The sequence below is a fragment of the Balearica regulorum genome, chromosome 14 (genome assembly GCF_011004875.1).
Source record: "Balearica regulorum gibbericeps isolate bBalReg1 chromosome 14, bBalReg1.pri, whole genome shotgun sequence".
In the NCBI taxonomy this organism is placed as follows: domain Eukaryota; kingdom Metazoa; phylum Chordata; class Aves; order Gruiformes; family Gruidae; genus Balearica; species Balearica regulorum.
In genome coordinates, this window is record NC_046197.1 from 7,964,186 (window position 1) to 7,990,658 (window position 26,473).

Below are 26,473 nucleotides of genomic sequence, written 5' to 3' on the forward strand. Positions count from 1 at the left end.
CTGTCTTCGAAGGAACATCAGTGCTTATCACCTTTGGCATGCCTATTTTTTCTCTCACTGACTCAGGTGGGACCTGTTATGAAACAAATCTAATTGTCACTCAGCTTATGCAACTCTCCACCAAAATATCACTCAGTGTTGTTGCATTACTTCTCTCTGAGAGAATGATTTGATGCAACACATTACTGACAAGACCAACAATTAGGTTCATTCAAACTGTCACACAGCTTTTCTCCACTCCGATGAACTTGAGCTTATTGTGCATTTGGAAGTTCAGCACAAATTTTCGCAAATGGTTTTCATTTTCATTTTTGCTAACCAGAACCCAGAGAGGATAAAAAAATCTGTCTACTGTTTTTGGTTTTGTTTTCTGCTACTGAGCAATATGACAGCAGATCTAATATAATTCAACCTGCTTAGCACAGTAAAAAGGGCAAGTTAGGAATCAGAAATGTGTAGACTAGCTTTAATGGATGTTTTGTTTTCTTAAAATCTGTGCCTCCAGTTCTAGATAACATAGAAACTACTTTAGAATATGACATCATCAGATATTTTAATTTCAGAATGTCAGTGGTAATCAGCTTAATGGTGCTAGGCAACTGTAAGCTTTTTGCATAATATGCCAGTGCCCTTCTTTCCTAACGTGCTTCTGTGACAAAGTTAGAACACTGCTGGATATGAAAGATCTTAATGATACTACAAACGTCTTAAGCCAGTGGGTGGGGTTTGGATAAGAATGGGCCAAAAGCAGAAAATTTAATTATTTTCCTGTTTCAGCTAGAATCTGTGGGAAAGAGCACAGAGAAGTAAATTCTCATGGGAGCTGAAACTCATGCTTGGCACACAAGATTGAAAGCAGACACAGCTGACCATGGTCACAGGTGCAATAGTGAAGGGATGACTAGTCCCGGAGTCTGAGCGCGCCATTCTGTTAACACAGATCTTCACTCAGCTGTCTTGCCCACTCCTCCCCTACAGTGCTATCCTGCTGCATCCTGCTTATACCTACCCAGAGTTGATGGCCTGAAGGCTTTCCCATGTTGGGCGTTTGGGAGCTGTAAGCCAACTGCACAAATACAACTTAACTACAAAAGAGGCTTTAGCTTCTTTGTTCCCCATGGGCACAGCCTAATAGAAAAGAGCCCCAGCACATCTATGCCTCTCTGTATGAGACCCTGCTTCCCAGGAGGTGCTGAAGGTAGAGTGAAATTTGAAGCAGCCTTAGACTGTGCATAGGACTGTAGCAACTAGGAATGCATAGTATGCACGAGAGCACCAGTCTTGCATTGCACTGAATTGAGCTTGGGAGCTGCTAGTGCAGTTAGGTTAATCTACACCTTTATTACATGTACTGAGTGTCACTGGCTGCCACCTCCAGGCATCACCTAACCCACCCTGCACCAGCAATATGCATCTGGGAGCTTCAGCTTCCCAGATCAAGAATAGGCAGCCCAACCTCCTCCTCCTGACTACACAGGCCTGAACCTGTAGTGTTTTACTGGCAATCAAATGCGGAGTTTTAATTGGCAATGTGCTACATAGTATTCTGCTGGTACTGACAAACAGGCCAGGATAATTAAATTGGTGGGGGAAATTTGTTTATTCAGCTGTCTGGAGTTCAAAGATCTAATTGTAATTCAAAGGAACATAACTGAAGCAAGGTTCTCCCTCCTGGAGGAGAGAAAAGCCTTCTAAATAAAGTCTTTGCAAACAGAAGGCACTAGATTATATATTTTCAGTGAAACGAAAAAACATAACTTTATGTATAAAAAGCCATACTTTTTTTTTTTTTTTTTTAAGCAATTAAACATCCATTCTCCAAAAAGAACAGTTTTTCTGAATGGAAAAGAAAAAGTAAATCAAATATATTCTTTCACAAAGACAATGCGTTCATGAATACCAATGTGATGAGAAAGCTTCAAAAATCAAACAGCTAGGTAGCAGAGTCTGGTGTACCGGCCAGTGCAAGATCAGAAGACAAAAAAGTATGTTTGTCTAGGACTTGTCTCAAGTATATACAACTGTATTGAACAGCAGCCCACAGTCAGTAAAACTTCCATTTCCTCTTGGTAATTATTTGTAGGAAAGAAATAACTATTTGTTTGCTCATCTGCCATTTCAAGCCATTTTGGCATTCCAAATCTCAAAAAACAGCAAATGCTTTATGAAATTAGTGTGAGAGAGAGGAGGAGAACAGCCAACGTAACTAGGGAAAAAGGCCACTGAATTCCAGCTTTTATCTGAATTCCAAGAGAATCATAAGTGAGCACGGGTATCCAGTTGTCTAAATGTCTGTGTAAGACTGCAGTCAGAACAATCAGAGGTGCATCTCTAGCCAGATGAGCAGGGCTTTAGCTGTGCCATGCCATTAATAATAATGAAAGTCATAATGACAAAGCCCTTTTCATCTCCTTGAGACTTTCAGATCAGTCTATCTGATAATATGGCTTAAATTTTGCAAGTGCTTTCATTGTCCAGAACAAATTCGATAAAGTCCAGATTATTCCCAAATGCATATTGAAATCTGTTTTTATTTTTATGACTGCTAGAAGTTTTCAAATCTAGCAATACAGGTATGCAAAGAAACATGTTTACCTATTTGCAGATTACAGTATAATTTTTTGAAAGTTAATGTTTCAGACACTGAGTACAAAATCTCACCGCCTGAGATATTCCTACTTCTGACATTAATGCCATTGCAAGATGTGTGCAAGACTGCTTTACATAAATCCAGTTTCCCTATTTGGAAAAGAGATGGCTTAAGAGGGTCAAAACCCAAATTTGAAACTTCAAGTTGTAGAGTAATTAAAGGTGGAAGGCATTTTTGGAGGTCATTTGGTCCAATTCCTGCTCAGTTTGCCAGCTAAGCAAACTGTGTGAGGTAGCTGTGATTGTAATTATTTACATATATATTTATTATATATATACTTTTATATGTAATCATGAATGTGCCTAACATTCGGGGGGCTCTTTCTCTGTGACAAATTAATTGAAATACATCTGCACAAAGCAGATAGAGGGCAGAAATCACTACATGCTAATAAGCATTTATTAATTTAGATCGGAAAGTGCATTAATTTGGACTACAGGAATATTTGGGGGGGGTGACAGCACAAGATTGAGTCATATTTTTAATTTTTTTTTGATAAAATGTGCAAAGATCTATGAATTGGTAGCTTGCTCTACGACTGCAAACAAATCTCATTCAGCCAATGAGGTTTTTACCATGGCAGGGGCTAAAAAGAATTTTAATTCATGTTTCTTATCTTCCTCACTGTAAAATACATGTACTAATCCTAATTCTGCATTACATAAGTTGTTACTTGATTTATAACATTTATATAGCTCTTTCGAGTGCTCATTGGTGAGGTGTAACTTTAGCACAAACTGAGATTACACCAACTAAATGTTCAGGACTGAATTCTCTAGATCTTTGCTAGTGCACATCATAAGTTTTTTGCAATACTGTCTGAGAAACATTTAATCATTTGTGGAGCAAGTGTAACCTCTGTGGGCAGTAGTGCCTACTGCAGGTAGAACTGGGTTACCAACCAATGGATAATTCATCACTGTAGCCTCTTTTACAGACCCCTTAGCACTGAAGGCATTATTTCTGTACTGGAAATAAGTTAAAATAGTGGAAGATTAGTCTGATCAGTCCCGGAGGATATCTCTGCTGAGAAATCACTGATACATTAGGAAAATATTTTTTTTTCCATCTTCTTTTCTGATCCTTGTCCAGAAGACACAGCAAAGTCCGTAAGTCAAAGGTTTCATCAATGTGCTGGCACACTATTCTCTTAGCAGTCCAAAACCATGGAAGTACACATTACAGTTTGGGGATCCATTCCTTTTTTTAATAGATTCAGTATGATTTCTTCTCTGTTTTCTTTATATTTCCATGAAAGTAAGATTGATAATGACATAAAAATAATCACTTTAGTAAAATTTAACAAATAATTATATTAATGGTATTTAGCTGTCCTTTGGCTTAAATTCTTTAGTTCAAAATTCAAAATAAAGGGTGGATTAGCTATTTAAAAAATACTGTGTTTTAATTAATTGCTAACACAAAGTCAGCATCATAACTTTTGATGATCTCTGCTGTTCCATGACATCTCTGTATCAGAGACACTGTAATGTAACTTCCAGAAAAATCATATGTAGCATTTCTTGGAAAGACACTACGATATGTTGGTAAAGATATACTATACATTATTTAAAATCACAGACAGCAGCAATAATTATTCAGGCAAAACTGAGGGATAGATTGGGCACATCTTTCATTTATGAGCAATAACTCACAAAGGATATCCCTTTGAAATAAGGTAAATATTTCCTGATCTACAGGAAGGAACATGATTTTCACAACTTGTTACAAGTAGTAGAAGGGAGATGATATGCTTCTCTGATGCAAAAACCAACCATGACTGCTCAGTCTTTCAACATTCAGGGGTGAGGTCATATATTTAGCTGGTCAAAATCTCTATAATTCCAGTGACTTTAAACAAGATATGCCAATTTGTACCTGCTGTGGCTCTGTCCTTTAACTTTTCTAAATATAGAAAATGAATTTTAACTATTTGCAAGTGTTCTATTAAGAATCTTCACACAAGAGTCAATTATCCCTGCTGGAATCTGCCTGCTATTGCATTGCTGTTTACAAGCAGAATCAGAGTAACCACGAAGTGCCTAAAGAAAAAGACCTGTAGCAGTACTGAATAGCCAACAACTAATTAGTTTAACTCCAATTAAAAACTTAAGTTTATTTGTCAAAAAAATCTGACCAATTTCATCTTCTATACCAAGTAGGCTATAGAAGCTACAGAGCCTACAGCAAAGGTTTAATAAACTACTCACGCATACAGTGAGTCTTCCACTTAAAGCACCAGTGTTTTCTACCTCTCAGGGAAGGACTGAAACAAGGCTTGCCATTTTACCTAACAACACTGTTTAACTTAATGAACAGTCAAGCTAAATTCATTCTCCAATATGCATAAAAAATTACCCTAATCTATAGGGCATACGTTATTCATGATGATAATATGGTCACTGTGAGGTAAGGACATATTCCTGCTTCCCACTGGGGATACAGAGATGCCTTATGCAGATGTGACATATGAGTATGTAGAGAACAGAGTATTTGCAGGAGATCAGTGTCTGTGGAAATCTAACTGTATCTATATTCTCTCTTGTTGACTGCCAATGATATTTTAAGTAACGCTATCTCATAGAATCATAGAATATCCTGAGTTGGAAGGGATCATTGAGTCCAAGTCCTGGCTCCACACAGGACCAGCCGAATCAGACCATATGACTGAGAGTATTATCCAGACGCTTCTTGAACTCAGTCAAGCTCGGTGCTGTGACCACTTCCCTGGGGAGCCTGTTCCAGTGCCCAACCACCCTCTCGGTGAAGAGCTTTTTCCTGATACCCAACCTAAACCTCCCCCGTCACAGCTTCATGCTGTTCCCTCAGGTTCTATCCCTGGTCACCAGAGGGAGGAGGTCAGCACCTGCCCCCTCGCTCCCCCCGCTCCATGAGGAAGCTGTAGGCCGCGATGAGGTCTCCTCTCAGGCTCTTCTTCTCTAGGCTGACCAAACCAAGGGACTTCAGCCTCTCCTCATACATCTTCCCCTCTAGACCCTTCACCGTCTTTGTTGCCCTCCTTTGGACACTCTCCAATAGTTTTGTGTCCTTTTTGTACTGTGGTGCCCAAAACTGCACGCAGTACTTGAGGTGAGGCCTCACCAGCGCAGTGTCGAGTGGGACAATCTCTTCCCTAGACCAGATAGCAATGCCATGCTTGATGCACCCCAGGATACGGTTGGCCTTCCTGTCAGCCTGGGCACACTGTTGACTCATGTTCAATTGAAATAGAAAAAAATAGAAAAATAGAAAATGTTTTCGCAAAGTTGTATGCTGAATTGTCTCTCCCTGTTCATGTTTCTATCCTGTCTATTTACATTGTTCAAATTCTAAGGCTGTGCCCAGGACCATGCTCCTATCTTTACCCTGAAAATGGTACCCATTTTCTCTTTTACTACTAAATGTTCATCACAATACCCAACCTTCACTTTTCTCAGGATTGCAAATCATGCAATGTGAAAATTAATCTCATCCCAAGTCCATTCCCACATCAGAGGTGGAAACTCAGAATAATCCTTTGCTTAGAGAGGAAAAGAGGAGATCCAGTAGGTCATCCGAAGTTCCATAAAAGGAATCGGAGACTGTGTTGAGAGATTTGGGCTAAGAAATCACAGAGAAAGTGTCGTCTTGTCCTGCTCCCTCCATCTAGAGCTCTGGTGCTGGTGAGACTGCAGTTCTGGTACCTGGATGGAGCTTTGCTCCAAAATAGCCTGAAATACTACATTCACAGTATTTCCAGAAGGGCTTGTTTCAGACTTGGCCACTAGGGAGTATTAGCTATATTTTGGCTTCTTGATGTAGTCATGTAGTGAAGGAGGCTGAGAAAGTTCACAAGGAGAAAGAAAGTAGTTTTTACCTCTACTTAATGATTGGGATAGGTTGGATTTTAAGTAGGTCACCTGTAGAAGATAGTATATTTCCTGGACAACTGCTACTGCTTCAGCTATCATTCTATGAACTGTTCAAAGTGTGTAAAGTATTTAAAAACTTGTCATGAAATGATCACTGCTTAAAAACAAAACAAAGCTGAGATTTTTGTCATTCCTAAGCCACAGAGGTACTGATGTTGACAAGAAAAAAATTATTAAAATCATACTACAGTTCTCATAAATAAATTGTTACAGCTGGAACACTATGATTAAGTAGTGACTGACCACGTAAGTCTTAAAATGGGCATTGAAGACTCAGAAATTACTAGAGTACCACAGATGAGTACTCCCCAAAGATGACACTTCAGTCATCTTTACAGTACGTGAAGTCCCTAGATTTCCAGCAATCAGTCATTTCTGAAAACCATGTCTACACTGAGATTTAAAGGCTGGCCAGATTCCTGTGAACATTTACACTGTTTTCCACTGAATGCGATGATACCTGGCAACAGAGCACCTAAGTATGCTGTGGATTTAACAAGCCTTCTTGTAGTCATTCAGTAACGCACATTATCCTCACCCTTACTTGTCAGCCATTTTGAGTAAAGCAGTCCAATTCTTAAACGTCTTCACAGAATTCTAAAATATTACATGGCAATGATGTTTTTGTATTGGTTGCTATAAAACTGTCAGTCATAGCAGACTGGTTTATCTTGCAGTCGTTCTACTTCTTCCCCAAGGCGTGCACTCACATTAGCTACTGTACCTTACAACATCACAAATTTTAGCCCTATGTAGTTACAGTTAAAGCATCTATTTTCCATATTTGCAGATGCAGCTGAATGTGGTTACAGCAAGTGTTTAAACAGAAAGGTTGAAAATGAAACATTTAACTTGGTTTAAGTTTTGTTTCCTTCCTGTAAGTTTGTGAAAACACTTTTTAAAAAAGCTACCAATAAAACTTTAGGTTTGTAGTATTTACTGTATTTTCTAGTTCACTGTACTGAAAAATTGCAGTGCAGGTTTTGCATTGCACAACTTATTGGATTCAAGTTGTAAGTGAGCATGAGGATTACTGTCCCTTTTAAAATATTTCTAGTACCAACAAAATGGGCTCATGGCCAGTTGTCACTAAAATTACCAGAAACAGGGACCAATGCTAGCAGTCCTGGCAAAGAACCAAAAGCTGAATCGTAGCACCAAATCTAGAATCAGTTTCTCCAGCAGAAAGCTGAGGCACATTGGTTAAATAAGTTGATAAAAGATTTCCTTCTTCGGATCTATCAGAACAGACTGATGTAATTGACCAAAACTGAATTACACTACAATATAAAACTTGTGGGCAGGAAGAGGAAATACATGCTACTCCCAGGGAGGATAGCAAAATGTAGAGGGATGAAACAAACTTGTATAGCCGGTAAGGAACAAGAGAGGTAATTATAGAAACAAGCACACATCATTCATTTTGAACAGCCTGAGCTTGAAATGCAGCATTTATACTTACGAGAACTCTGGGGGAGTCTAAGATGTGATCAGATGATTCAGATAAGCCTCCATAACTTAAGATGATTATTTCAATTTTTTTTGAGCTGGAATTCTGTATGAATATGTTTTCTTACATTTTGTTTACTCACGTATCTCTACTGTGGATATGGCTACTCATTTTAGTGGCAAGCAAAAGAAAGCATTAGATTAAAAAAAAGAGAAAAAGGAGAAATGGATTCAGATATTCTTCTGCATATTATGGTTAGCTTGAGTTGATCCACTTTATTTGAAATTATATCTAATTGTAAAAGGTGTAACCTTGGCATTATGTGAACCTCAGAAGGTTTATTTTTTGGTTTACCTCTCTCCTCTCCACTTGTCTCCCCTCCCACCCCTTCTTATCTCTTTTTTTCATTTGTTTTAAAACTATTCTATATATCTCTGCATGTGAAGTCTAAGGCACTTTGGGCATGACTTTTGCCTGTTGCTATTACTCAGCTCCTGCAGATTTTTGCTGTAGCTGGGAGAGCTCAAAAGAAGAAGTTAAATATAATGGCCATTACTGAAATGTGATCCAGCTAGGTCTTTTTTAATGTGAGATCACTTCATTTTTTTCTGGCTGTGTTTTAGTGTATGCAATTGTCATCTGTTACTATTATATGTAATTTCTCTTCCCCAATAAGGTACATTGCTTTTAGAAAAGATTGCTCTAAAATCTCACTATAAATTAACAAGAAGAGTAAAAAGCTTAATTCTGTTCTCAGTGAGTAAGATTAGGAAAACATGGATGCCCTCCAGCCATCTATTTTAACAACATTAGCTCAAAAAAACCAATCCTATTGCTCAATTAGATTTGAAAAATGAAGGAATAAAGATTCTTGTTCTGTAATACCCTAAGAGGTACTCATATTCATGGCTTTTCAGAATACTTGCACGACTTTTTTCTATATTTTGTCAGCATGGTAATTCCCCCCAGAAGGAAGTCACTTCTGGAATCAATCATTCATGATGTAGTCATCTTTACATCACTATCTGTCAGTGTTTAAAAACAAATATATGAGGTGCTAGAAATGTCAGCAGTTTTGCTTATTGAGTAACCCTCCTGAGCATTTTTTTTGAGATTTAGAGTATCTTTTTTTTTTGCCTATAGATGTGAGCTTTAAAATTCAAGTTAAACTGAATATAAATCCTCATTAGAATTAAATTTGTCAGGCAATGTTTTCATTCTTATTTTCTATGTCTCATTACACAGCAAAGCACTATAATGGGGTGTTCCCAGTGTTGATCTGGGAGTCAGGAATATTGAATGCTTACCCCAGTTAAAGGACTAATGGCCTTCTACTTGCCATGATAAGCCACGTTATATCATCTTTGCATGTAAGTGTAAACCATTTTTATAATGTGAACAGGCACATAAACGTGACTTATTTTGTGTGTTTGGTGAAGACTAGGCGTGATGGTAAACCATCTTGTTATGGAGGAGTAAAAAGTCACTGACTATGCCTGAGGAAATGACATTGCATTGCTGGGAATCGCACTTCCATTGCACTTATCAGCAACATTATAGCCCATGTCTTTGGTAAACCAAGCAGGTCTGATAAACCCTGAATGATTAGGGAGCCAGTCAAAAAGAAATTTAAAACCCAGTATAGATTTATTCTGAGTATATTCTTAATTCTTGCTTCTTTCAGACTATGGAAGTATCATTACTGAAATGTTTATTAGATAGAAATGTGTCTTGAAGAAAGAGCTGAATGAACAGAAAATAGTTGCTTGATACAAATATCTTTAATTAACTCATCATGAAGCCAATTCATTCACAAAATGAGTGTAAGCAAATGGTGCAAATTAAACTGGGTTTTGTTGGTTTTTTTAAACAATGCTTCTGATTTAACTTAATTTTTAATGCATGGTAACCAATAGTAACCCATGTGTTCCCACATAAACCAACTTATATCATGCAAGACGCTGTTTGCACTTATGCTCATAAAACAGACTGTGCAGGGGAGGATGTGGAATTTAGTTCTGATAACAGGGTAGATGTGTGATATATTAAGAATGTAAGTGGCAAGCTAATGTCTCTATGTCAGCTGAGTAGGAAAATTGTCAACAAGTGTGCCTGTATTTCCCCTATGGAATTTACTTATTTTGATGAAATGGCCTATGTTGGTTTTGTTACGGAATTCTGATGGATTTTCCTTGGAGGTTGGTACTACTGGGGTGGCTTCATGTCAGGGCCTCCTTAACTCTGTGGGGCATATGAACATCCTAGCTTCTGGATAAGGATCGTTACACCTCTGCTGTAATATGTACCCAGGCAGGGTTCTTCACTGGCAATGTCACCCCATGCCTGTACTCCCCTATGCTGCATCCCGTGTCTACTTCTTGAGGCCTCTGCTGTCATGCTAGGCTTGTATTTCTCTGCACTACATAACTATGTAAATAACTCATTCTTCCTCGAGTCATTGCTTGTTACTATTGTCTATATAAAACTATGGTTGTACCATACAAAAAGTCAAACAAATTAGCCATAGATGCCTGGTCAATTAGAGAAATTGCTGTGGCAGCTAAACGAAGTACAACAAAGCTGTGGGCAGGTCAAGAAAAGTTCAGGCCCAGCAGGCCTGACAGGCCTCTGTCCTGAGGCCTTGCAAGCTCAGTGCAAAGATTGCGGCGTGTCATTAGCAGTGGCAATGCGGTATTGCAGGGCTACATGCTGCTATTCACAGATGGTCCTTCCAAGGTAAATATTGATGCAAAGTTGCTACATCTTCATTTCCTATTTATGCCCCACTATGACAAATGTTTTGGAACTCATTCTCAAAAAGAAATGCCGGGGTACAGAAAAAGATGTAAAACATATACTTTGGATATTTATTCCACAGAAAGAAAATCTCACTATTAAGTATATTCAGTTTTTTATGCAAGAACTTCAACATCTTTTTCTAAAAAAATGGCAAATTGTTTTAATGGAGCTAATTAATAAATAATATGATGACTCTGCAACTTTATTTTAATGAAAAGAAATGGTGAATGGATTCACTCAGGGTCTTATTTCTCTCTTTTTGGCCGTTCTATCAGTCTCCAATAAGTAAAATGTAAGGCACATAACATGCAAATTCTACCTAGCTCTGAAATTTTTGACATTTGAGTGGGCTAGGCATAATGATCACTGCAAAGCCTATCTTCCTTCCCATTCCCTATATTTAAATATGACTATTAAGGCTAGTCAAAACACTAGGAAAATAGGAGCAATTTCTGTTTCACACACAGACAAACATATATCTCCCAGGCTTTTCTTTTGCCTCCAGAAGTATTTTGGCATACCTTTTTTTTTTTTACTATCTCTCATCAATATAGTAGAATTTTACTTTACAAATTTTCATTGTTCTAATTATGATCAGAGAAGTTTATCTTTATAAAAGGAAAGAAACTTTTAAAGAGAAAGCTACTAGAAACTTATTTTATAAGTAGATGATGTTCAGGGATAGAGAGAGGTAGATGCCTCATAACTCAAAAGGAGGGCAAGAATCAGAAGAATAACCAAGTAAAGCAGAAGCTAAGAGTGGGTTTGATTAATGTGTGGAACTGGCTACAAGGGTCAGAAATAGCAGTAGATGCAGCCATAAACATATTTCAAAAACATTATTTTGAAAAACTGCATTGGGAGCCAAGTTTGTAAGGTACAACTATTACCAATTTATTTCTGAAATTCCTGGAGGGGAAGAACCACATCAAGGTCTAAGAGATGTAGACTCATGTAAATAGACTTTCAAAATATGTTTAGCAATAGAATAATACAGAGCGCAGAAGATACTACAGAGAATGATACAAAGTACAGAAAGACACAGAGGTGAAAATGTTTCCTTCAGTTTGAAAGATTATATAAGAGGATTATTTTTTTTCCTCCTCATCTTCACTGCAGCTCTATACTGTGACTGTCAAAGGATCTACTAAATGTGCTACAGAGACTGTTTCGTAAACCGAAATGTCCATATATTCAGGCCACAATGTCCAGATCCCCAGCAGATTTCCTTGCCCCTTTGTCAGAGCTCTATGGAGCATCCACCATGGCATAACAGCAATAAGTTTTAAAGGTGAATCAACACCAGACCAAGCAGTGATAGGCAGCTGCTACCATCTGACGTTACTAGGTCATCTTGAACTAGTCCATTCCCAGCTGCGGGGGCTTCATTTAAGAGATGTGAGCACCAGCTACATGTGGAGTCATTTTTGGAGATCATACTGTTTGTAAGCACTGAACCAAGATCCATGAAGATATTTAGGGTAGCCGCACAAAGCATCATGGCAACTAAGAATAAGCTAATTGGCAAAATGCAGATGGTTGCAGACCCCATTTTCCATGGTTACAGAGAAAGCACCATGATGCTTCAGAGATTTTCTTGGTTCTTTGTGGATCTTACCCAAACCACATAGTCAGGAAATTTTTAAAAACAGGAAGAGCCTTTTCATGATTTGAAAAGGGTCAATCAGGTGAGGATGGAGACCTGAAAACTTGGAAAGAGGGCAAAACCCTGAAATTAATGGAAGATGAGCATAAGCTAAAGAAGAATAAAGATGTTTTACTAATCATAGTATATGTCTCACACGGATAAATTCATCTTCAGTTTCCTTTGCTGCAGTTCCACTAGCTTTTTATAAGCAACAGACTTATGCAGAATAACTGGCAGAGTATTGATGAGAGGAAATTCCGTCAGAAGCCACTGAAGCAAAACCTCTACATGCAATTTGTTGTCTTGAATCCTTGTGGAAATTGGCAAACATACCTCAACATAATTTGTTAAATAAAGAATGAGTGCTATTCCAAGCCCTACAGTTTTTCCAGGAGATGTTCCCAGTGAAATAATTGACAAAAGAGGATATAACTGGAATACACTTCCAGGCAATGTTGGCATTTTTAGCCTATAACTGTCAGATTTTCCAGGATTATACTTTTCATACTGCCAGCTGCTCAGTATTCTGATTCTGGTGCCGAAAACCATGTTGGTAAACATTTTAGCACAAGTGAAAGTGCTTTCCTGGATGAAGGCTTGACCACTTAAAACCTTGCAGAATTGAACCCCGGTTTAGCTGCCTCAGCTTGTTTCCCAAGGTGTCATTGCAGACATGATACCTCTGTCAAAGAAATACATTCTTCACATGCTGTTTGGAATTTATCTTGCAGATAAACTAAACTGAGAAGTTGTATTTAAAATATGCACTGTTTATGATTGGATATAAATTGACTTTATTATTATTATATTTGACTGGGGCTTTTTATTAAATCTTTTAATTACTATTTTATTGAGGAGCTCAGAACATTGCATATGCAGGTAACAATTGCAGATAACAAATGTTAATTAATCTGAATATATATTCCATTGAATTTAATCACCTCTGCTGCTTATCTGCTGTAGAGATTTAAAGAGATAGTGCTTTGGAAACCATAACAGAAGAATTGATTTTACAGATATAGTATGTTTCCTGGGTTTTTTTTCTTCCTTAACAAATTGTATAATCAAAACTGCAAACAATTTTCTAATACTCTCCAAAAGCCTTCTGATACTCAGAACTTTTTCAAAGTTACCACGTGAGCTAAAATTCTTGGTTTCTAGCCAAATATTAATTTTATTTCAAAGCTTAAAATAAAATCCACTTTTTGAAATCTGTAAGGCTAAAATTATTCCTATTTCCTTTTAAAATCAAATCTATATAGGGTTTGTTTTCACTTATATAATCCCTAGTTGACTGCATAGTAAATTCTGGAACTCATTATAGAAATAATCTTTATTAAGAACTATAGCCAGAGTAAAAGTGATTGGATAATAAGTGGTTAACGTGTATTAAGTGGGTTTAAAAGTGGTTAAAAGTGGTTGGATATTAATACCAAATAATTTGGAATTGCTTAATTTAATTTCTAAGGAATGAACTCTCTCTAGAGGCAGTGGTGGCGTGTTGTGAGAGGAAAGAAACAGTGTCCTCACCTGGGGGAAATAAAGGTTTCTCAGTTTTACGACCTTTGACATCAAGGAGGCAGAGTTGTGATTCTGTATCACAATAACTATTGGCAGAGAAGAATATTTTCATGTTGCTCGCCATAGCTTCTTAAATATGGTGTTCAGAGCTTCATTTGGTATGCTGGACCTGCAAGTTAAGAATTTGGCCCTAAAGGTTTGTGGCAACTTTAATCTCATGTGCTGCATTAGAGCTTTATTAAGGTTTTAAGTCATTTTAAGTGCATGCTTTAAGTCTTTAAAGCAGCTTAGTGAGGTTTTTTAGCATTTCCTTTAGAAACCAGGGAAATAAAATGAAAAAAGCCATATTAATGTAATGTTGATCGTCCTTGCCCCAAAGAGCTTACAAACATCCAATATGTTTATTCAATACAATGCAGTCTTTGATACTGGTTAATTATTTTGGTCCAATAAAAGCAGCAATATTTGTGATTGTATTCTAAGGTCCTCCAAGTATTTTACTGCTGGTAACCTTCCCCTCTTCCAAAACCTTACCTTCCAAGAAAACGGTGATTCCTTTACTACATTACAAAACAAAACTGTAGTACTCAAACATATTTGGGTTCACAGCCCTCACAGACTGCAGGAGCAAAATGCATCATTTCAGTTATCTATACAGGCACCAAAAGGTGTCTTTTCAGTCTTCAAGTTCAGCTACTAATACAGTTGTTGGCAATGTAGATATCATTACATAGATCACACGCCTCATCTTCTTTCCCAAGCCATCTTACAGCAAGACCACTCCTCCAACCAGTGTTACTTATTGTAGTAAGGGAGTTGCTTTCTCTGCTTCTCTCTCCTTTTACTACATAACTGAGAGCTACTACCACCTTTCTCGTTTGTGTTCTTATTCGAGTGTGGCATTTTCCTGGCCTCTAACTTCCAAAACATATGCACAGGCTACCTTCATTTCATGCAAAATATTGCTCTGCATTTGTCATCTTTGTTAATTTGATCATAATAACTCGTCTTGCTGAATCTCTGCACTGGTTTGCTATTTGAAGTAATAGTAGGCTTCTTGTCACTAATGTTAAAAATGCTGTATAATTCCAGCCTTCATTATTCACTTCCATATCTCTCTCAGTTCTGTCTCCTATTCACAGTAACTGTGCAGGCTTTCTGGGCTCATAGCTAAAGTCTTACTCTGTGTATTAAGTAACTGTAAGAGTTATCAGCGATTCATCTGTAGGTCAAGCTGACTGTAATTTTAATTATACATCAATTATTTGGTGGCATTTTTCAATAACTGACATTTGGGTGCTTGTTTGCCTTTGGTGTGGTATTTATTTGGGCAATGGTTTTGCAATTGTTTTGAAAATATTTGCCATTATCAGAAATAAACATGAGCTAATGATCTGCATATAGAATTATATTATTGATTACTTGATCAGGTGATTACTTTTCTGCACACAGAGGCAGTTTGAATGCTGAAATTTAGGAAGGATGGCTCTTAGGCCTATGAAAGTAGAAACCAGAGTTGTTCAGGGTAGCAGAAGAGGAAAGATGAGTGCAGACTACTTGATGAACTGATCTCCCTTGCCTGCATCAATATCTGCTGTACTCCTAATTGAAGCCTTTTGAGTGTTAATCTACAGTGCGAAGTCTTTTGTGTCTTCATCGGTTTTTGGAGAGGAAAAGCAGGGTACATCCTGTAACACCCTTTCACAGAGTATACATGAAATGGCCAAGAGATGACTGATCACTTTATCTGACCATTTCGAGTATAATTCATCCTGGTTTGGTGACACTTTCTCCAGCTTTATCAAACACATGCATAAATCAGTAGGTCCCAGAAGTGCGTTATCATTTAATTATATATTGGATAATACATTGACTAGTTTAGTAAGGCTTTCTAGCATTATCTCATTAATATTAATTGTTCTAAATTGTTCTCTTTCTCATTCTTTCTCCTATCTCTTTTTCTCTCTCTTGAAAAATAATCTAAGGGAATTAAAATAAAGTGGAATTCAGTAGATAATCCTCAATCTGTCACAGCAGGCAGATTTCTGTTTAGATCTGAAGATATATTACTACAGATTAACAAAAGCTTCATATGACCAGAACATGCTATTTGTGTTACACAATATAACATTGAATCACTGTTGAAGGAAAACATTCATCACCCACTGTTTTCTAGGGAATTCTGTCAGAAGGTTATTTTGGGTACGCATGAGATCCTCTTTAAGATGCATTTCTCATCCATGTATCAAACCATAGGTATTTTTCTGTAGAACATGGAGCATTCAAAAAGCTTAAGATGCTAAATAGCTCAGGAAAAAAGCTAGCCTTTCATCTCAAAGGTTTGCACCAAAGTCCAAGATGATATTCAGTGCAAAATACAATTTCATACATGATTACCTGGATCATTTGGAAAGAGTTAATGATAGTATAAAAAGTAGATTTCTTCTTTTTCCATTCCTTCCAAATGCTTGTTATTATCCTTCATTTCTTTTGAATAGGGTTTTTTGTGGGTTTTGGGGTTTTTTTTCTGTACATTGATGTTTTATTTCTGGTAATAATCTACATGTGTTGGCTTAGGTTTTGTAAAAATGCTATTTCTTTAATGTTGTGCTGTCTGTCTGCGAACAGATGAAAGTCCGGTCTTGTAAGAGTAATATTTAGTTTCATATACAATGGCCAGATTTCACAGCTAGGCCTACGCATTGTGTTGTACTTTACTGAATATGTGTGAAAATGTCCTTCCACTAAATCTGAAAAAATAGAACTGATCCTGTAGATAAGAAAATCTGACTTATATATTAGTGATTTTCTTCCTTAATTATAACCATTTGTTGTACTGAGATTCTTGTATAAATTACTGAAGTTCTATTACGTGCTATCACTTTGCAGTAATCATAATGTAATTATTACTCTGGGTCACATCAGCTATATATTGTGCCATGTATTTTGCATCTGGCAGATGCCAATAGCGGAAGCTAAGAGCCAAAGATCAGGACAAGAATATAACGATGCTTCCCTGGTAAAACCTCTCCACTTCCAGAAACATACAGCTAGAGATTTCCTGTAACAAAATGTTATCACTGAGTTTCATGGACTTTGAAGTATTTTTCTTCCTTTTGAATCTATATAAATCTTTGGGCTCTGCATTCCCTCACTGATTAGAAAGAAAATCATTTTCATACGTTTTCAGGCAGCCAATGATAATTCCATTGGCTGCTCTGTGCCCTTTATGTAAGTGAAAACAACTACTGTTTCTGTAGTCAACTTTTTCCATGTTGCTTAGGACATCACATGAAAAAAACATTATGCAGCCGAGGTAGTCATTTACATGGGAAGGTGTTCGCTGTATTTCTCTTCTGCTTATGTAGTCACTGGTGGTTTTCAGCAGCATTAAAGCCTCCTTTTTTTTGACAGTAGTTTTGTTAAAAATATTACCCAGTTACATAAACAAGAGGATATCACTGTGTGTCAGACTGAATACCCAATATTCAGTCTGACAAGACTCGCATATTAATTTCCTGTCACAACTGTACAAATACCCCAGAATCACACTAGATGTAAACCTCACTGTTCTCTCAGTAGCTTTCTCCAACCTACCACCTTCACCCCTCTTTTACCTCAGTTTGTCTCAGCCAATTGGCAGGTGCTGGGACTTGTGAAAATATGTATCCACTACCTCCCTCTTCCCACTCTTTTTTCATATGGATTAAAAAAAAAAAAAGAGATAGCTTTTTGTGGATTTCTCACATTGAAGGAGATGGTTGCACATTGTGATATAAGTGAATTTCTAAGTACTTCATATGACAAGTTTAAAACTAAGTAATATTATTTTCTTGTTTCCAAAGATGAAATTAAATGCTGTTTTTTCCACCTTCTGGCTTTGTGCAAAGCTGAGTTTCTTCTTAATTGGAAGAATCAAACAAGCAGGTTACTTCTGGGCATCACAAATAGAAAACTGGACACAATTCAAACAACAGCAAAGCTCCTACTTACTGTACCAGAGCTCTTCTGAGCCAGGAGCTCACCTAAATAAAATGCCTGTAAAGACAATGCGCCTCTATAGGTGTACACACTAGGTGAATTCAGACTCTTGTGGTATGTTTTTTATTAGCATCATGACAATTTGGGCCATAACCCTGTATCAAAAGGAAGCATGAAATGAATGTTAAGTTTTTAAGTCATCAGAAGTCACTCATCATATTGAGTCTAAAGTCTAAAAAAATCAGTGCATTTAGAATGGACACTTTATGCTGTTTCTTGCTCATCTCTCCTCTCTCCTTCAGCTAAAATAGCTCTTCACCCTGGTTTTTGTGCTTTGAATATATTCACTAGGGGCAACTGTTGTTCCTAATTTCATTAGTACTCAACAAGTTTGGTTTTAGTCTCATTCTATGAAGTAGGCTCCTTACCTAATAATAATTATAGTTACTTGACTGTGGTGATGGACTTTTTTTTCTGCAATTTATGGTTCTTTCCTGGTACTTTCTGCAGTCTTTTTATTCATCATACAGTGAACGTATCTTGTTCTAAGTAAACAGCCTCCACCTTTGAGCCCAGAGGCATACCGTTACTTGCAGTGACTACCTGGACATCTATTTCTATCATCAGTTGTCATATTCTTTCTAAAAAGAGATAAACAAACATGTGTGTGTCTGTCTTTTACTGCCACAAAGTCTTCCTGGTTCTTGTTCAGAACTTCCATTCACAGAAAACTAGCACCGTTCTTGAATGGAGAAATTCTTTATGTCCAGAGGGCCAGGACAAGATCTATGTGCCACTTAAGATCAATTTACATTACAGTCTGTGGGCTGAAGTGGAGTGTAAAGTTTAAGCTGATCTTCTATACGGAATACAAAAGAAGGAATGAAGAAAAAAGTGTTTAGAGGTGTTGTAAATCAGCTAGCTAGAATATAGGTTGAGAGCTTTCTGCAAAAAGTAAAAGCATTATGCAGTGTAAGAAACACTTCTTGAAGATTCTTACTGAGTTATAATTTAACTTTGGGTTATTTCCCAGTTCTTACTTATGACCACATAACTACCATGTACCTGTAAGAATTTGTACTGTAAAGATCCTGACTTTTGCTTCAGCAACAGACTGACTTCAGTGGGTCGGGGATTACCGAGAGGCTAAAACTAGACCCGTCATGTGAGGAGATTCCTAAAACTACTGAGATTTTCAGCTTTGGATATAGGATAGGGTGTTAATTTCTTAGTAGACATACTGCGAAAATGGACAGTCAAACCTTACCATCTGTGTTAAAGGGAATTTATATTGCAATAAATGTCCATTTTAAAAAGTACACCACTAGATAGGCTATGAAGCATGAAAATTAAAAAAAACCACCTTCAGTTCTAAGATCCCTATGTCAATATTTTTTAAATGTATATATTTTCTAAGCCTGAATTCATATTAAGGAAGCCCCCAGCTAGCATTATATTCTTCACTGCCATTCTCACATAATCTACCTCTTTTTCTGTATAAGACTGTGAGTGGGGCTGCAGGTACAATAGTTTGTAAAGCAGCAGTTCAGCCTGTACCAATGAAGCAGAACCACAGTACACTCTGGTTATTCTGTTGAATGTTAAAACAAAAAATAATCAAATGATCACCCTAATAGAATCTTTGTATCTAGGGATATATAGAGCTTTTATAGCTAGAGTGACTAAACATAACAAGAAAAAGGCTACAGGGTACAGAGCTAGCTTCAAATGAGCTAGTGCATCTCCACATAGCAGGACAGGGCCAGTCAGAGGTATTGACCTTAAAACTACCTCTGCTTTGGAGCTTACTTGAATGTATCTCTACAAGGTACTGTACTGATCAATACAGATATACTCTAAGCAGGCATAAGAGGCAGAATATGAAAAAAAATCAACCTTACTATAAGCATGTGCATCTGTCGTTGCTCGCCTGTGTCTACTGCTTTATCTAATCCTTTAATAATTCATGCTTTCAATTCACAATTCAGTTCTTTGTTGGAGAAAGTGGTGTTCATTACTTAAGTATACAAGAATTTAATTGTACTGCAAGTGAGACTTGGAATAAGTTTCTTTTGACCAGATATTTGCTGCTTTTCCCTTCATCTTTTCACTCCTATCAGAGTCTTCATCCTTTTAAATTTTTGTGCAATTGCTACAGAATTTCTTGACATAGGTCAACAGCGTGAATGTAGCATAAAGAGGAAAACAATGCAACCATAATCCAAATCAACTAGATACTTTTTCCACATCAGCACTAATCAAGAACAGTTTAAACTTAAGACCCAAAAACATGATTGAGATGGCCATGAAGACGACATATAATATGAATCATATGGGAAATACTACATTAAAAGAGTAGATTCATTTCCTAAGCTATTTTTACTGTAGTTAGTTTCTACAGGTTTTTTTATTAACAAGTTTCACTTCTCAGATTTTCAAGGATTCAAACTTTTTGAAAGACTTTCTAACATCACTTGGCATACTCATTAGAGTATTTTGGAATACATTAATTTTGGCATGCAGGTTATGGTTACGTGGTGTAGTCACTAGTCACTAAAGCAGAAGTTAGTTAGAGGGCTTAATCCATGTCTCCAATTTCTTATATGCTTGCAAGTAGGGAAAGAGTGTCTGTAATCTTTTTTTGGCCCATCAAGTTATTAATAATGAGATAGTGAGAATTTAATTAACTGTTCAAGTCTACTTTAACTCAGTGTTTTTAGTAGTCTTTTTATTACAATAATAGTTGCTCCAAGTTTGCATCCCAGCATTACAGCTGATAGCAGTCAGGAATGCAGCATGGCTATGAAAAACTCAAAGGCAGTCTCACCGTCATTGCTACCCCTGAAATGTTCAAGTAGAGTGCAGGTCCTGTGTCCATACAGCCACAGCTCTGCTGAAACAAATACTGTAGTATATAGGCCACTGAGCACTAAATATTAAATTTCATAGTGTCATAGACAAGGATAAAGTCATCATTTAACAGCACCTAGATTCACACCTTCTGTCATGACACTTCTTTAAAAGGGACCGTTCCTTGTTCATTAAGAAATTCTGTCTTGTTGAGCAACATCTTATTCCAGTAACGCTCCAAGTGACTTCAATGGGACCTCTGACTTAATATTGCTGCTATACACTGTTTGAAAGTATTGGAAGCTAGTGTGCGAATAACGACGGACACAGGATTCATAACAACCTTTACAGTAATTCTAAGTGACTCTTCAGCTCAGGGATATTAATGCCCCTTTTAATCGTTGTTATTATATCACATATCACACAGCGCAAGAACCCAACTGTCACTGCTAGTGCTTTACAAGAACAAAACAATTTTATTTACTCCCATGTTCAGTAATTTACAAGTAAAAATACATATACTTACACATGTACCAAACTACTTTGGTGCTAAATGATTGCTTTATTTATGCTTTTTTCTGATCAGTCTTGACAGTTTTCAGTTTTAGGTATCTAGCTGCAGCATAGGAACATTGCCATGACACTACTTGGGCACTAACGAATGAAAAAATAAAAGTAGCTAGTGTCCAACATTTTACATCTGGACAGTACTTTGCACTGTGTTCATGTGATTGTTGCTGACAGTTTGTTAAAGCTAAGGACTATGCAAAAATAACTAATGAAACCTATATGTAAATAGTGTGCAGAGTACAGCTTTAAATCTATTTGAAACTTTGCTGGTGAGTGAGCTCTATTACATGTAACGTGTTAATTACCTATTATATGTTCAATAAGTGTAATCAAACAATTAGTTCCAATTAAACCATATGTTGAGGTATGCAAATATTAAACTATTTTATTTATGTTTTTAAAGTGTTTCTAAACCCTAAGATTTTGATGCACAATTTTCAGAAATTTGGAGTTTGGTTTGACTCATTTGCACTGAAACACAGCTTCAGTCAATGTGATGGACTGCACAATGCTGTTGCGTTCATCTGAGTGGTAAGATGAGGGGGGAAATTTATGCAAGAAGTTTGCAGTACAGTTATGAATGTCAAGAAACAAATTGGAAGAAAGCACTTCCTAAAAGTTTAGTGTGCACAATTGTAAGGATGTTCTCTGTGCATGTAATAACACTATCACATAAAATTATTATAAAGGTAAAATATTGCAGTGCTGTAATATGACATTTGTTCTGAATTCATTCAAATCATGGTTTGCTGAAGTCAACACCAGCATTTTAGCTACTTCCATTAATGCCTTAATGATGTCTTAACTTTCCTCCTCTTTCTCTAATCTTCTAAATATCAGCAATTGTGCAACAATTAATTTCTCTATATAATAATATTTTTTTATTAATAGGGGAAAACTGCTGCACAATATTTGTAATCAGTGTTTATGTTTTCAATTACTCTCATCTGATTCTGCAAATACTTAAACTTTTCTGTGTATCCTGATTGATTGATTGATGTCAACACATTTATTCACATGCATAACATGGAGCACAGATGTAGTACTCAGTTACATTGGCCTTTAAAAATTTCAGTGTCCACGACAAACGACACATAATACAATGATATTCCCCTCCTTCTGAAGTGTTTGGTGAGTTTTTAACAAACAAAAACTTTCATCCTGGCTATAAATTTATGGTATGTAAGCTCAACTTCTGTAACTCTGTCTTGGTCCATGAGTTTCCAAAACTAATAGTAAGGTTTCTTCCACAACAGAAGGAGAAAAGTGTCCTGATTATTAGAATTGAAATCATATTTGCATGTTGACTCATTAAAAATATTTTTGTAAAGCACTAAGGATAATTTTCCCCTTTACTGTAGCTTTTTAATATTGTGTCTCTGTCTATTATTTCTTCTTTGAAATTATGAGGTCAGAAAGCTGTCAGAGGAAACCATCTTGGCTATCAGATGGCTATGGAAAGAAAACAGAACCTTTTGCTGAGATAAAACTTTAATTTGCATTATGAAGAGTTTCTTTTAAAGCTTATGAAATATTTTTGGCAAAATTCCTCTCAGGCTATATTATTCTGAAAGATGAGTGAAAAGAAGGAAGTGTGTTAAAATAAATATCTGGGATTATTTTAGTGGAAGTTTTACGTCAACATAATCTGAGACCCTGTGTTCATGGGATCCTGTAAAAGCTCATTTTCCGTTGCTGTATTCACATAGTAATCATAAATGATTCTGTATCAGAGATGACTTACTCCCAATAACAAAGTATCCCTCATGGTAGGCTCAGCGAGTTTTATTTCACTTTCTACTCAATTTTCAACCATTTTAAGTTTCTTTTCACAGGAATTCTTCACAAAGTCCTTTTTGTGTGAAGAAAGTTACTCTAAAACCCAGCCACTTTTAATGTCCCTGGCCAATAATTTTGGCCTTTTATTTTGTTTAGAACCAAAATCCTACCACTGCAGCTGAAAAATCTAATTTTTCTTAAACAAGCAAACAAAAAGGCAAACAGAAAGAACCTACTTTTTAGTATGGTAGTGTCCAGGTAGAAGGAGGGTAGAAGAAAGAAAGTAAATTTGCGTGAGGAGCCTATATGAATACAGCATTAACAGTGGATAAGAGAGTGGGCACTAACTTCTCTAACGTATCGATGACAACATGGCTTATGCAGCTGTGAGGAAAAGTCTGTCACCACTGGAGAGGCCAGGTACTTTGCAATGCAGTGCTACTTTCTCATCTAACCTGTTAAATGCACAGTCCACAAATTTTTGCAAGAATGTCTGGTTCAGCGTAATGCTCGGCACTGCAGCAATACTCAGTCCCCCCTCCACTTTCTACTCATCCACATATAAACTCCTTCTTCCTCTGCAGTTAAGATTTTTACCTCTACGTTTATGTATACAATACACGTATGCAGCATTCAAACAGTACATGTGTCAGTGCGGGGGGGAATGCTATTGTAAACATACATCTCATATGATCAGCGAACACTATTACATCCCATTGCTCGTTCCATCGGCAAGAAAAGCATTTCAGTAAGTGGGAAATGCAGGCAGCACCTCGCTGCCTGCCTTGGCAGGGCTGGGCAGAAATCTGCATCCCTGTCCTTGCTCCTAAATCCTTGCACTGGCTCCTTACAGACGGAACACCCGTACGGCGCTTCGGAGCCCGTAGCCCAGGCACAGCCATGATGTGGCTGCTTAGGTGAAAACAAGCACGAATGCACTGACATTCTGCCCACAAAACACAGCTGTATTATAACTCCATGCACTGTAGCAAACAATAATTCAGAGATAAAAGGCTTCATTAATATGGCATCAAATTCTATGAAACACCCGGCATGTACCACCATCATACACACCCGCTGCTTACCCTCCCTGTCCATTTCAGAGCGACAACAATTGTAAGAGAAATAAAACATTGCAAGATCTCAGCTGCTAGGAGATAGATGAATGTAATGCCACTATCCAAACCTCCGGCATTCTCACCACAGCTCTGCAAATTTGCAAACAGATTCTTCACCCCCCAGCCCTCCCTCTCCCCCCCCCCCGCCCCAAACAGAATCAGAAAGCACATCTTACCACTGGATGAGAGAGAGGAACAGAAGTGCCCACACCATCATTTTGAGAGAAAATGCAGGATTCAAGAATGCAGTGCTCCCCAGGCTTGTTGGATTTGGAGGAATCATCTCTTTTTCTCTTCCCCCCCCCCCTTTTTTTTTCTCCCCTTTCCTCTTGGTTGCAGATGGATCCGTCCCCTTCTTTAATTTTTTTTTGGTAGTGGTTCTCCCCCCCCTCCCTACCAGGTCCCGTCAGTGGGATGATACATTGCGCCCAGCTGCAGGAATTAATATGCAGGGGGACAGAAATTAGATCTGCACAAGCCCTTTGCAGATATAATCAGAAAACGTCAGCTCAGGCAGCAGGCAGCAGCTTCCAAATCTAGGGGAATAATATAATTGGGAGAAAAGAAAAAAAACCTAAAACCACAGACACTCACAGAATAAAAACAGTCAAGGAAAGAACAAACACATACACATGCATGCATTTACAGAACCACTCACACATATGCAACAAAATCCGGTAAAGCAATAGAAAGAGTAAAGGGGGGGGGGGGGGGCAAAGAAAAGAAAGAATAAAGCAATGGAGCTTCTGCCTGAATGCAGATTAACTCTGAGGTCAAAGTGGAAATGATGCACTCTGCTGCAGCACAGATTAACACATGCGTGGTGTCAGCCGGGGTGCTTTTTAACCTTTGATTACACATATGCAGGCAGCCTGGATTTTCATTTTGGAGGCGAGAAGGATTTGGCAGGCATAAAAAGGGAGGTTGGAAGGAAAAGCTTGCCCTATGCTGCTGAGCATCCTCATTTTTCTAAACAGCCTGGAAATCGTGATTGCAAAGGGAAAAAAAAATGAAAGGATGGATGGGGGAGTGGAAAAGGGAGGGATGGTTGTTGCTAAGTAACTCAGGAAATGGGGAAAGCAGCATTGGTGGAGTCAGTATGAATGAGGTGATTTAGTGTGTGATAGGATTAGGGGGAATATGCAAGGTTTTTATCTCCCCTCCCCCTAATAAAAATCAGGCTACACAGACACAGGAAATGCTTCCTGGCCAGAGGGGAAATACTAGATGCCCGTAAAAACTGGACCTTGCCAAATTTTGGAACCAGAATCCCAAGTTTCATTGTCCAAAAATCCAATTTAGCAGCTACTAGTGAAGTAAAACATTCAGAGAATCTCATGATTTCCCAAAGTAAGAGCACCTCAGTTTAAAATAGGTACTTGGACCATCATCTACAATAACAGATTTATCTCCCCAATTTTTTCTGCCTAAAACCAAAGCAAATACAGACAACATCAAGCTTCCTCAATTCTTTTATAAACTGGGAGATTGATGTGCAAACATAATCATCAGGAACTGGGAGATGTGACCTGACACTGCTTCAGTTCAAAGCCCATCTTTCTAAAACTCAAGGGAGAAATAAAGAAATAATTCTTTTGAAGAACACTTAAATGGAGAGAAAGTGAAATGCTCCTAATACAATAACAGCATTAAAATTTCCCTCCGGACTGAGTCTAGTTTGAACCAAATTTAACACTTGGATCCTGCTCAAACCTGCCAATATCCAGGCCAATCTGGTAATTCTCAATGTCCAAATGCAGAATGGAATTTATCCATAAAAAATAGTTACAGTAGTTGCCTTCCCATATTCTCAAAAAACATAAATCCAGCCCTCAGGCATCAAGCTGATTTTTTTTTTCATTTCCAAACATGATATATTTAACTACAACAATAAGCTATAGATCAATGTTATTAGTTGAATGAAATACATCTTGGCCCCTGGATAGTTCTGTGATAATTTGAGCCCATATCTAAAACTGTCACTGTATTTTTGTCTTTTTATCAGTGTTTCCAAACAAAGTAACAAGTTATGAACCTTGTTCTTAATATTTCCAGCCAATGGTCCTATTCTTAATTAAGTCACTTCACCAACTTGTGAAATACAGCCACTTCAGAGATAAAAAAACTCTAAAATATTCCAAATGCTCCCTGCGTATCTCTCTCTCAGTGTCTGTGTGTATATATATATGTCTGCAT

General features: G+C 37.4%; 1 protein-coding gene across 3 annotated transcripts in view; it reads right to left on the bottom strand.

Moving 5' to 3' along the window:
• GABRG2 (gamma-aminobutyric acid type A receptor subunit gamma2) overlaps nucleotides 1-25,287 on the bottom strand; it is a 69,115-nt gene extending 43,828 nt beyond the window's left edge. For 2 of the 3 annotated variants that reach the window (XM_075766334.1, XM_075766333.1), the window contains exon 1: nucleotides 24,454-25,287. In XM_075766334.1, the coding sequence (XP_075622449.1) occupies nucleotides 24,454-24,560 (107 nt within the window). In that variant the 5' untranslated portion in view covers nucleotides 24,561-25,287. Of the gene's footprint in view, nucleotides 1-24,244; nucleotides 24,384-24,453 lie in introns of those variants that run through there. The other variant, XM_075766335.1, reaches the window with a different exon arrangement.
• Between the last annotated feature and the right edge of the window lie 1,186 nt (nucleotides 25,288-26,473).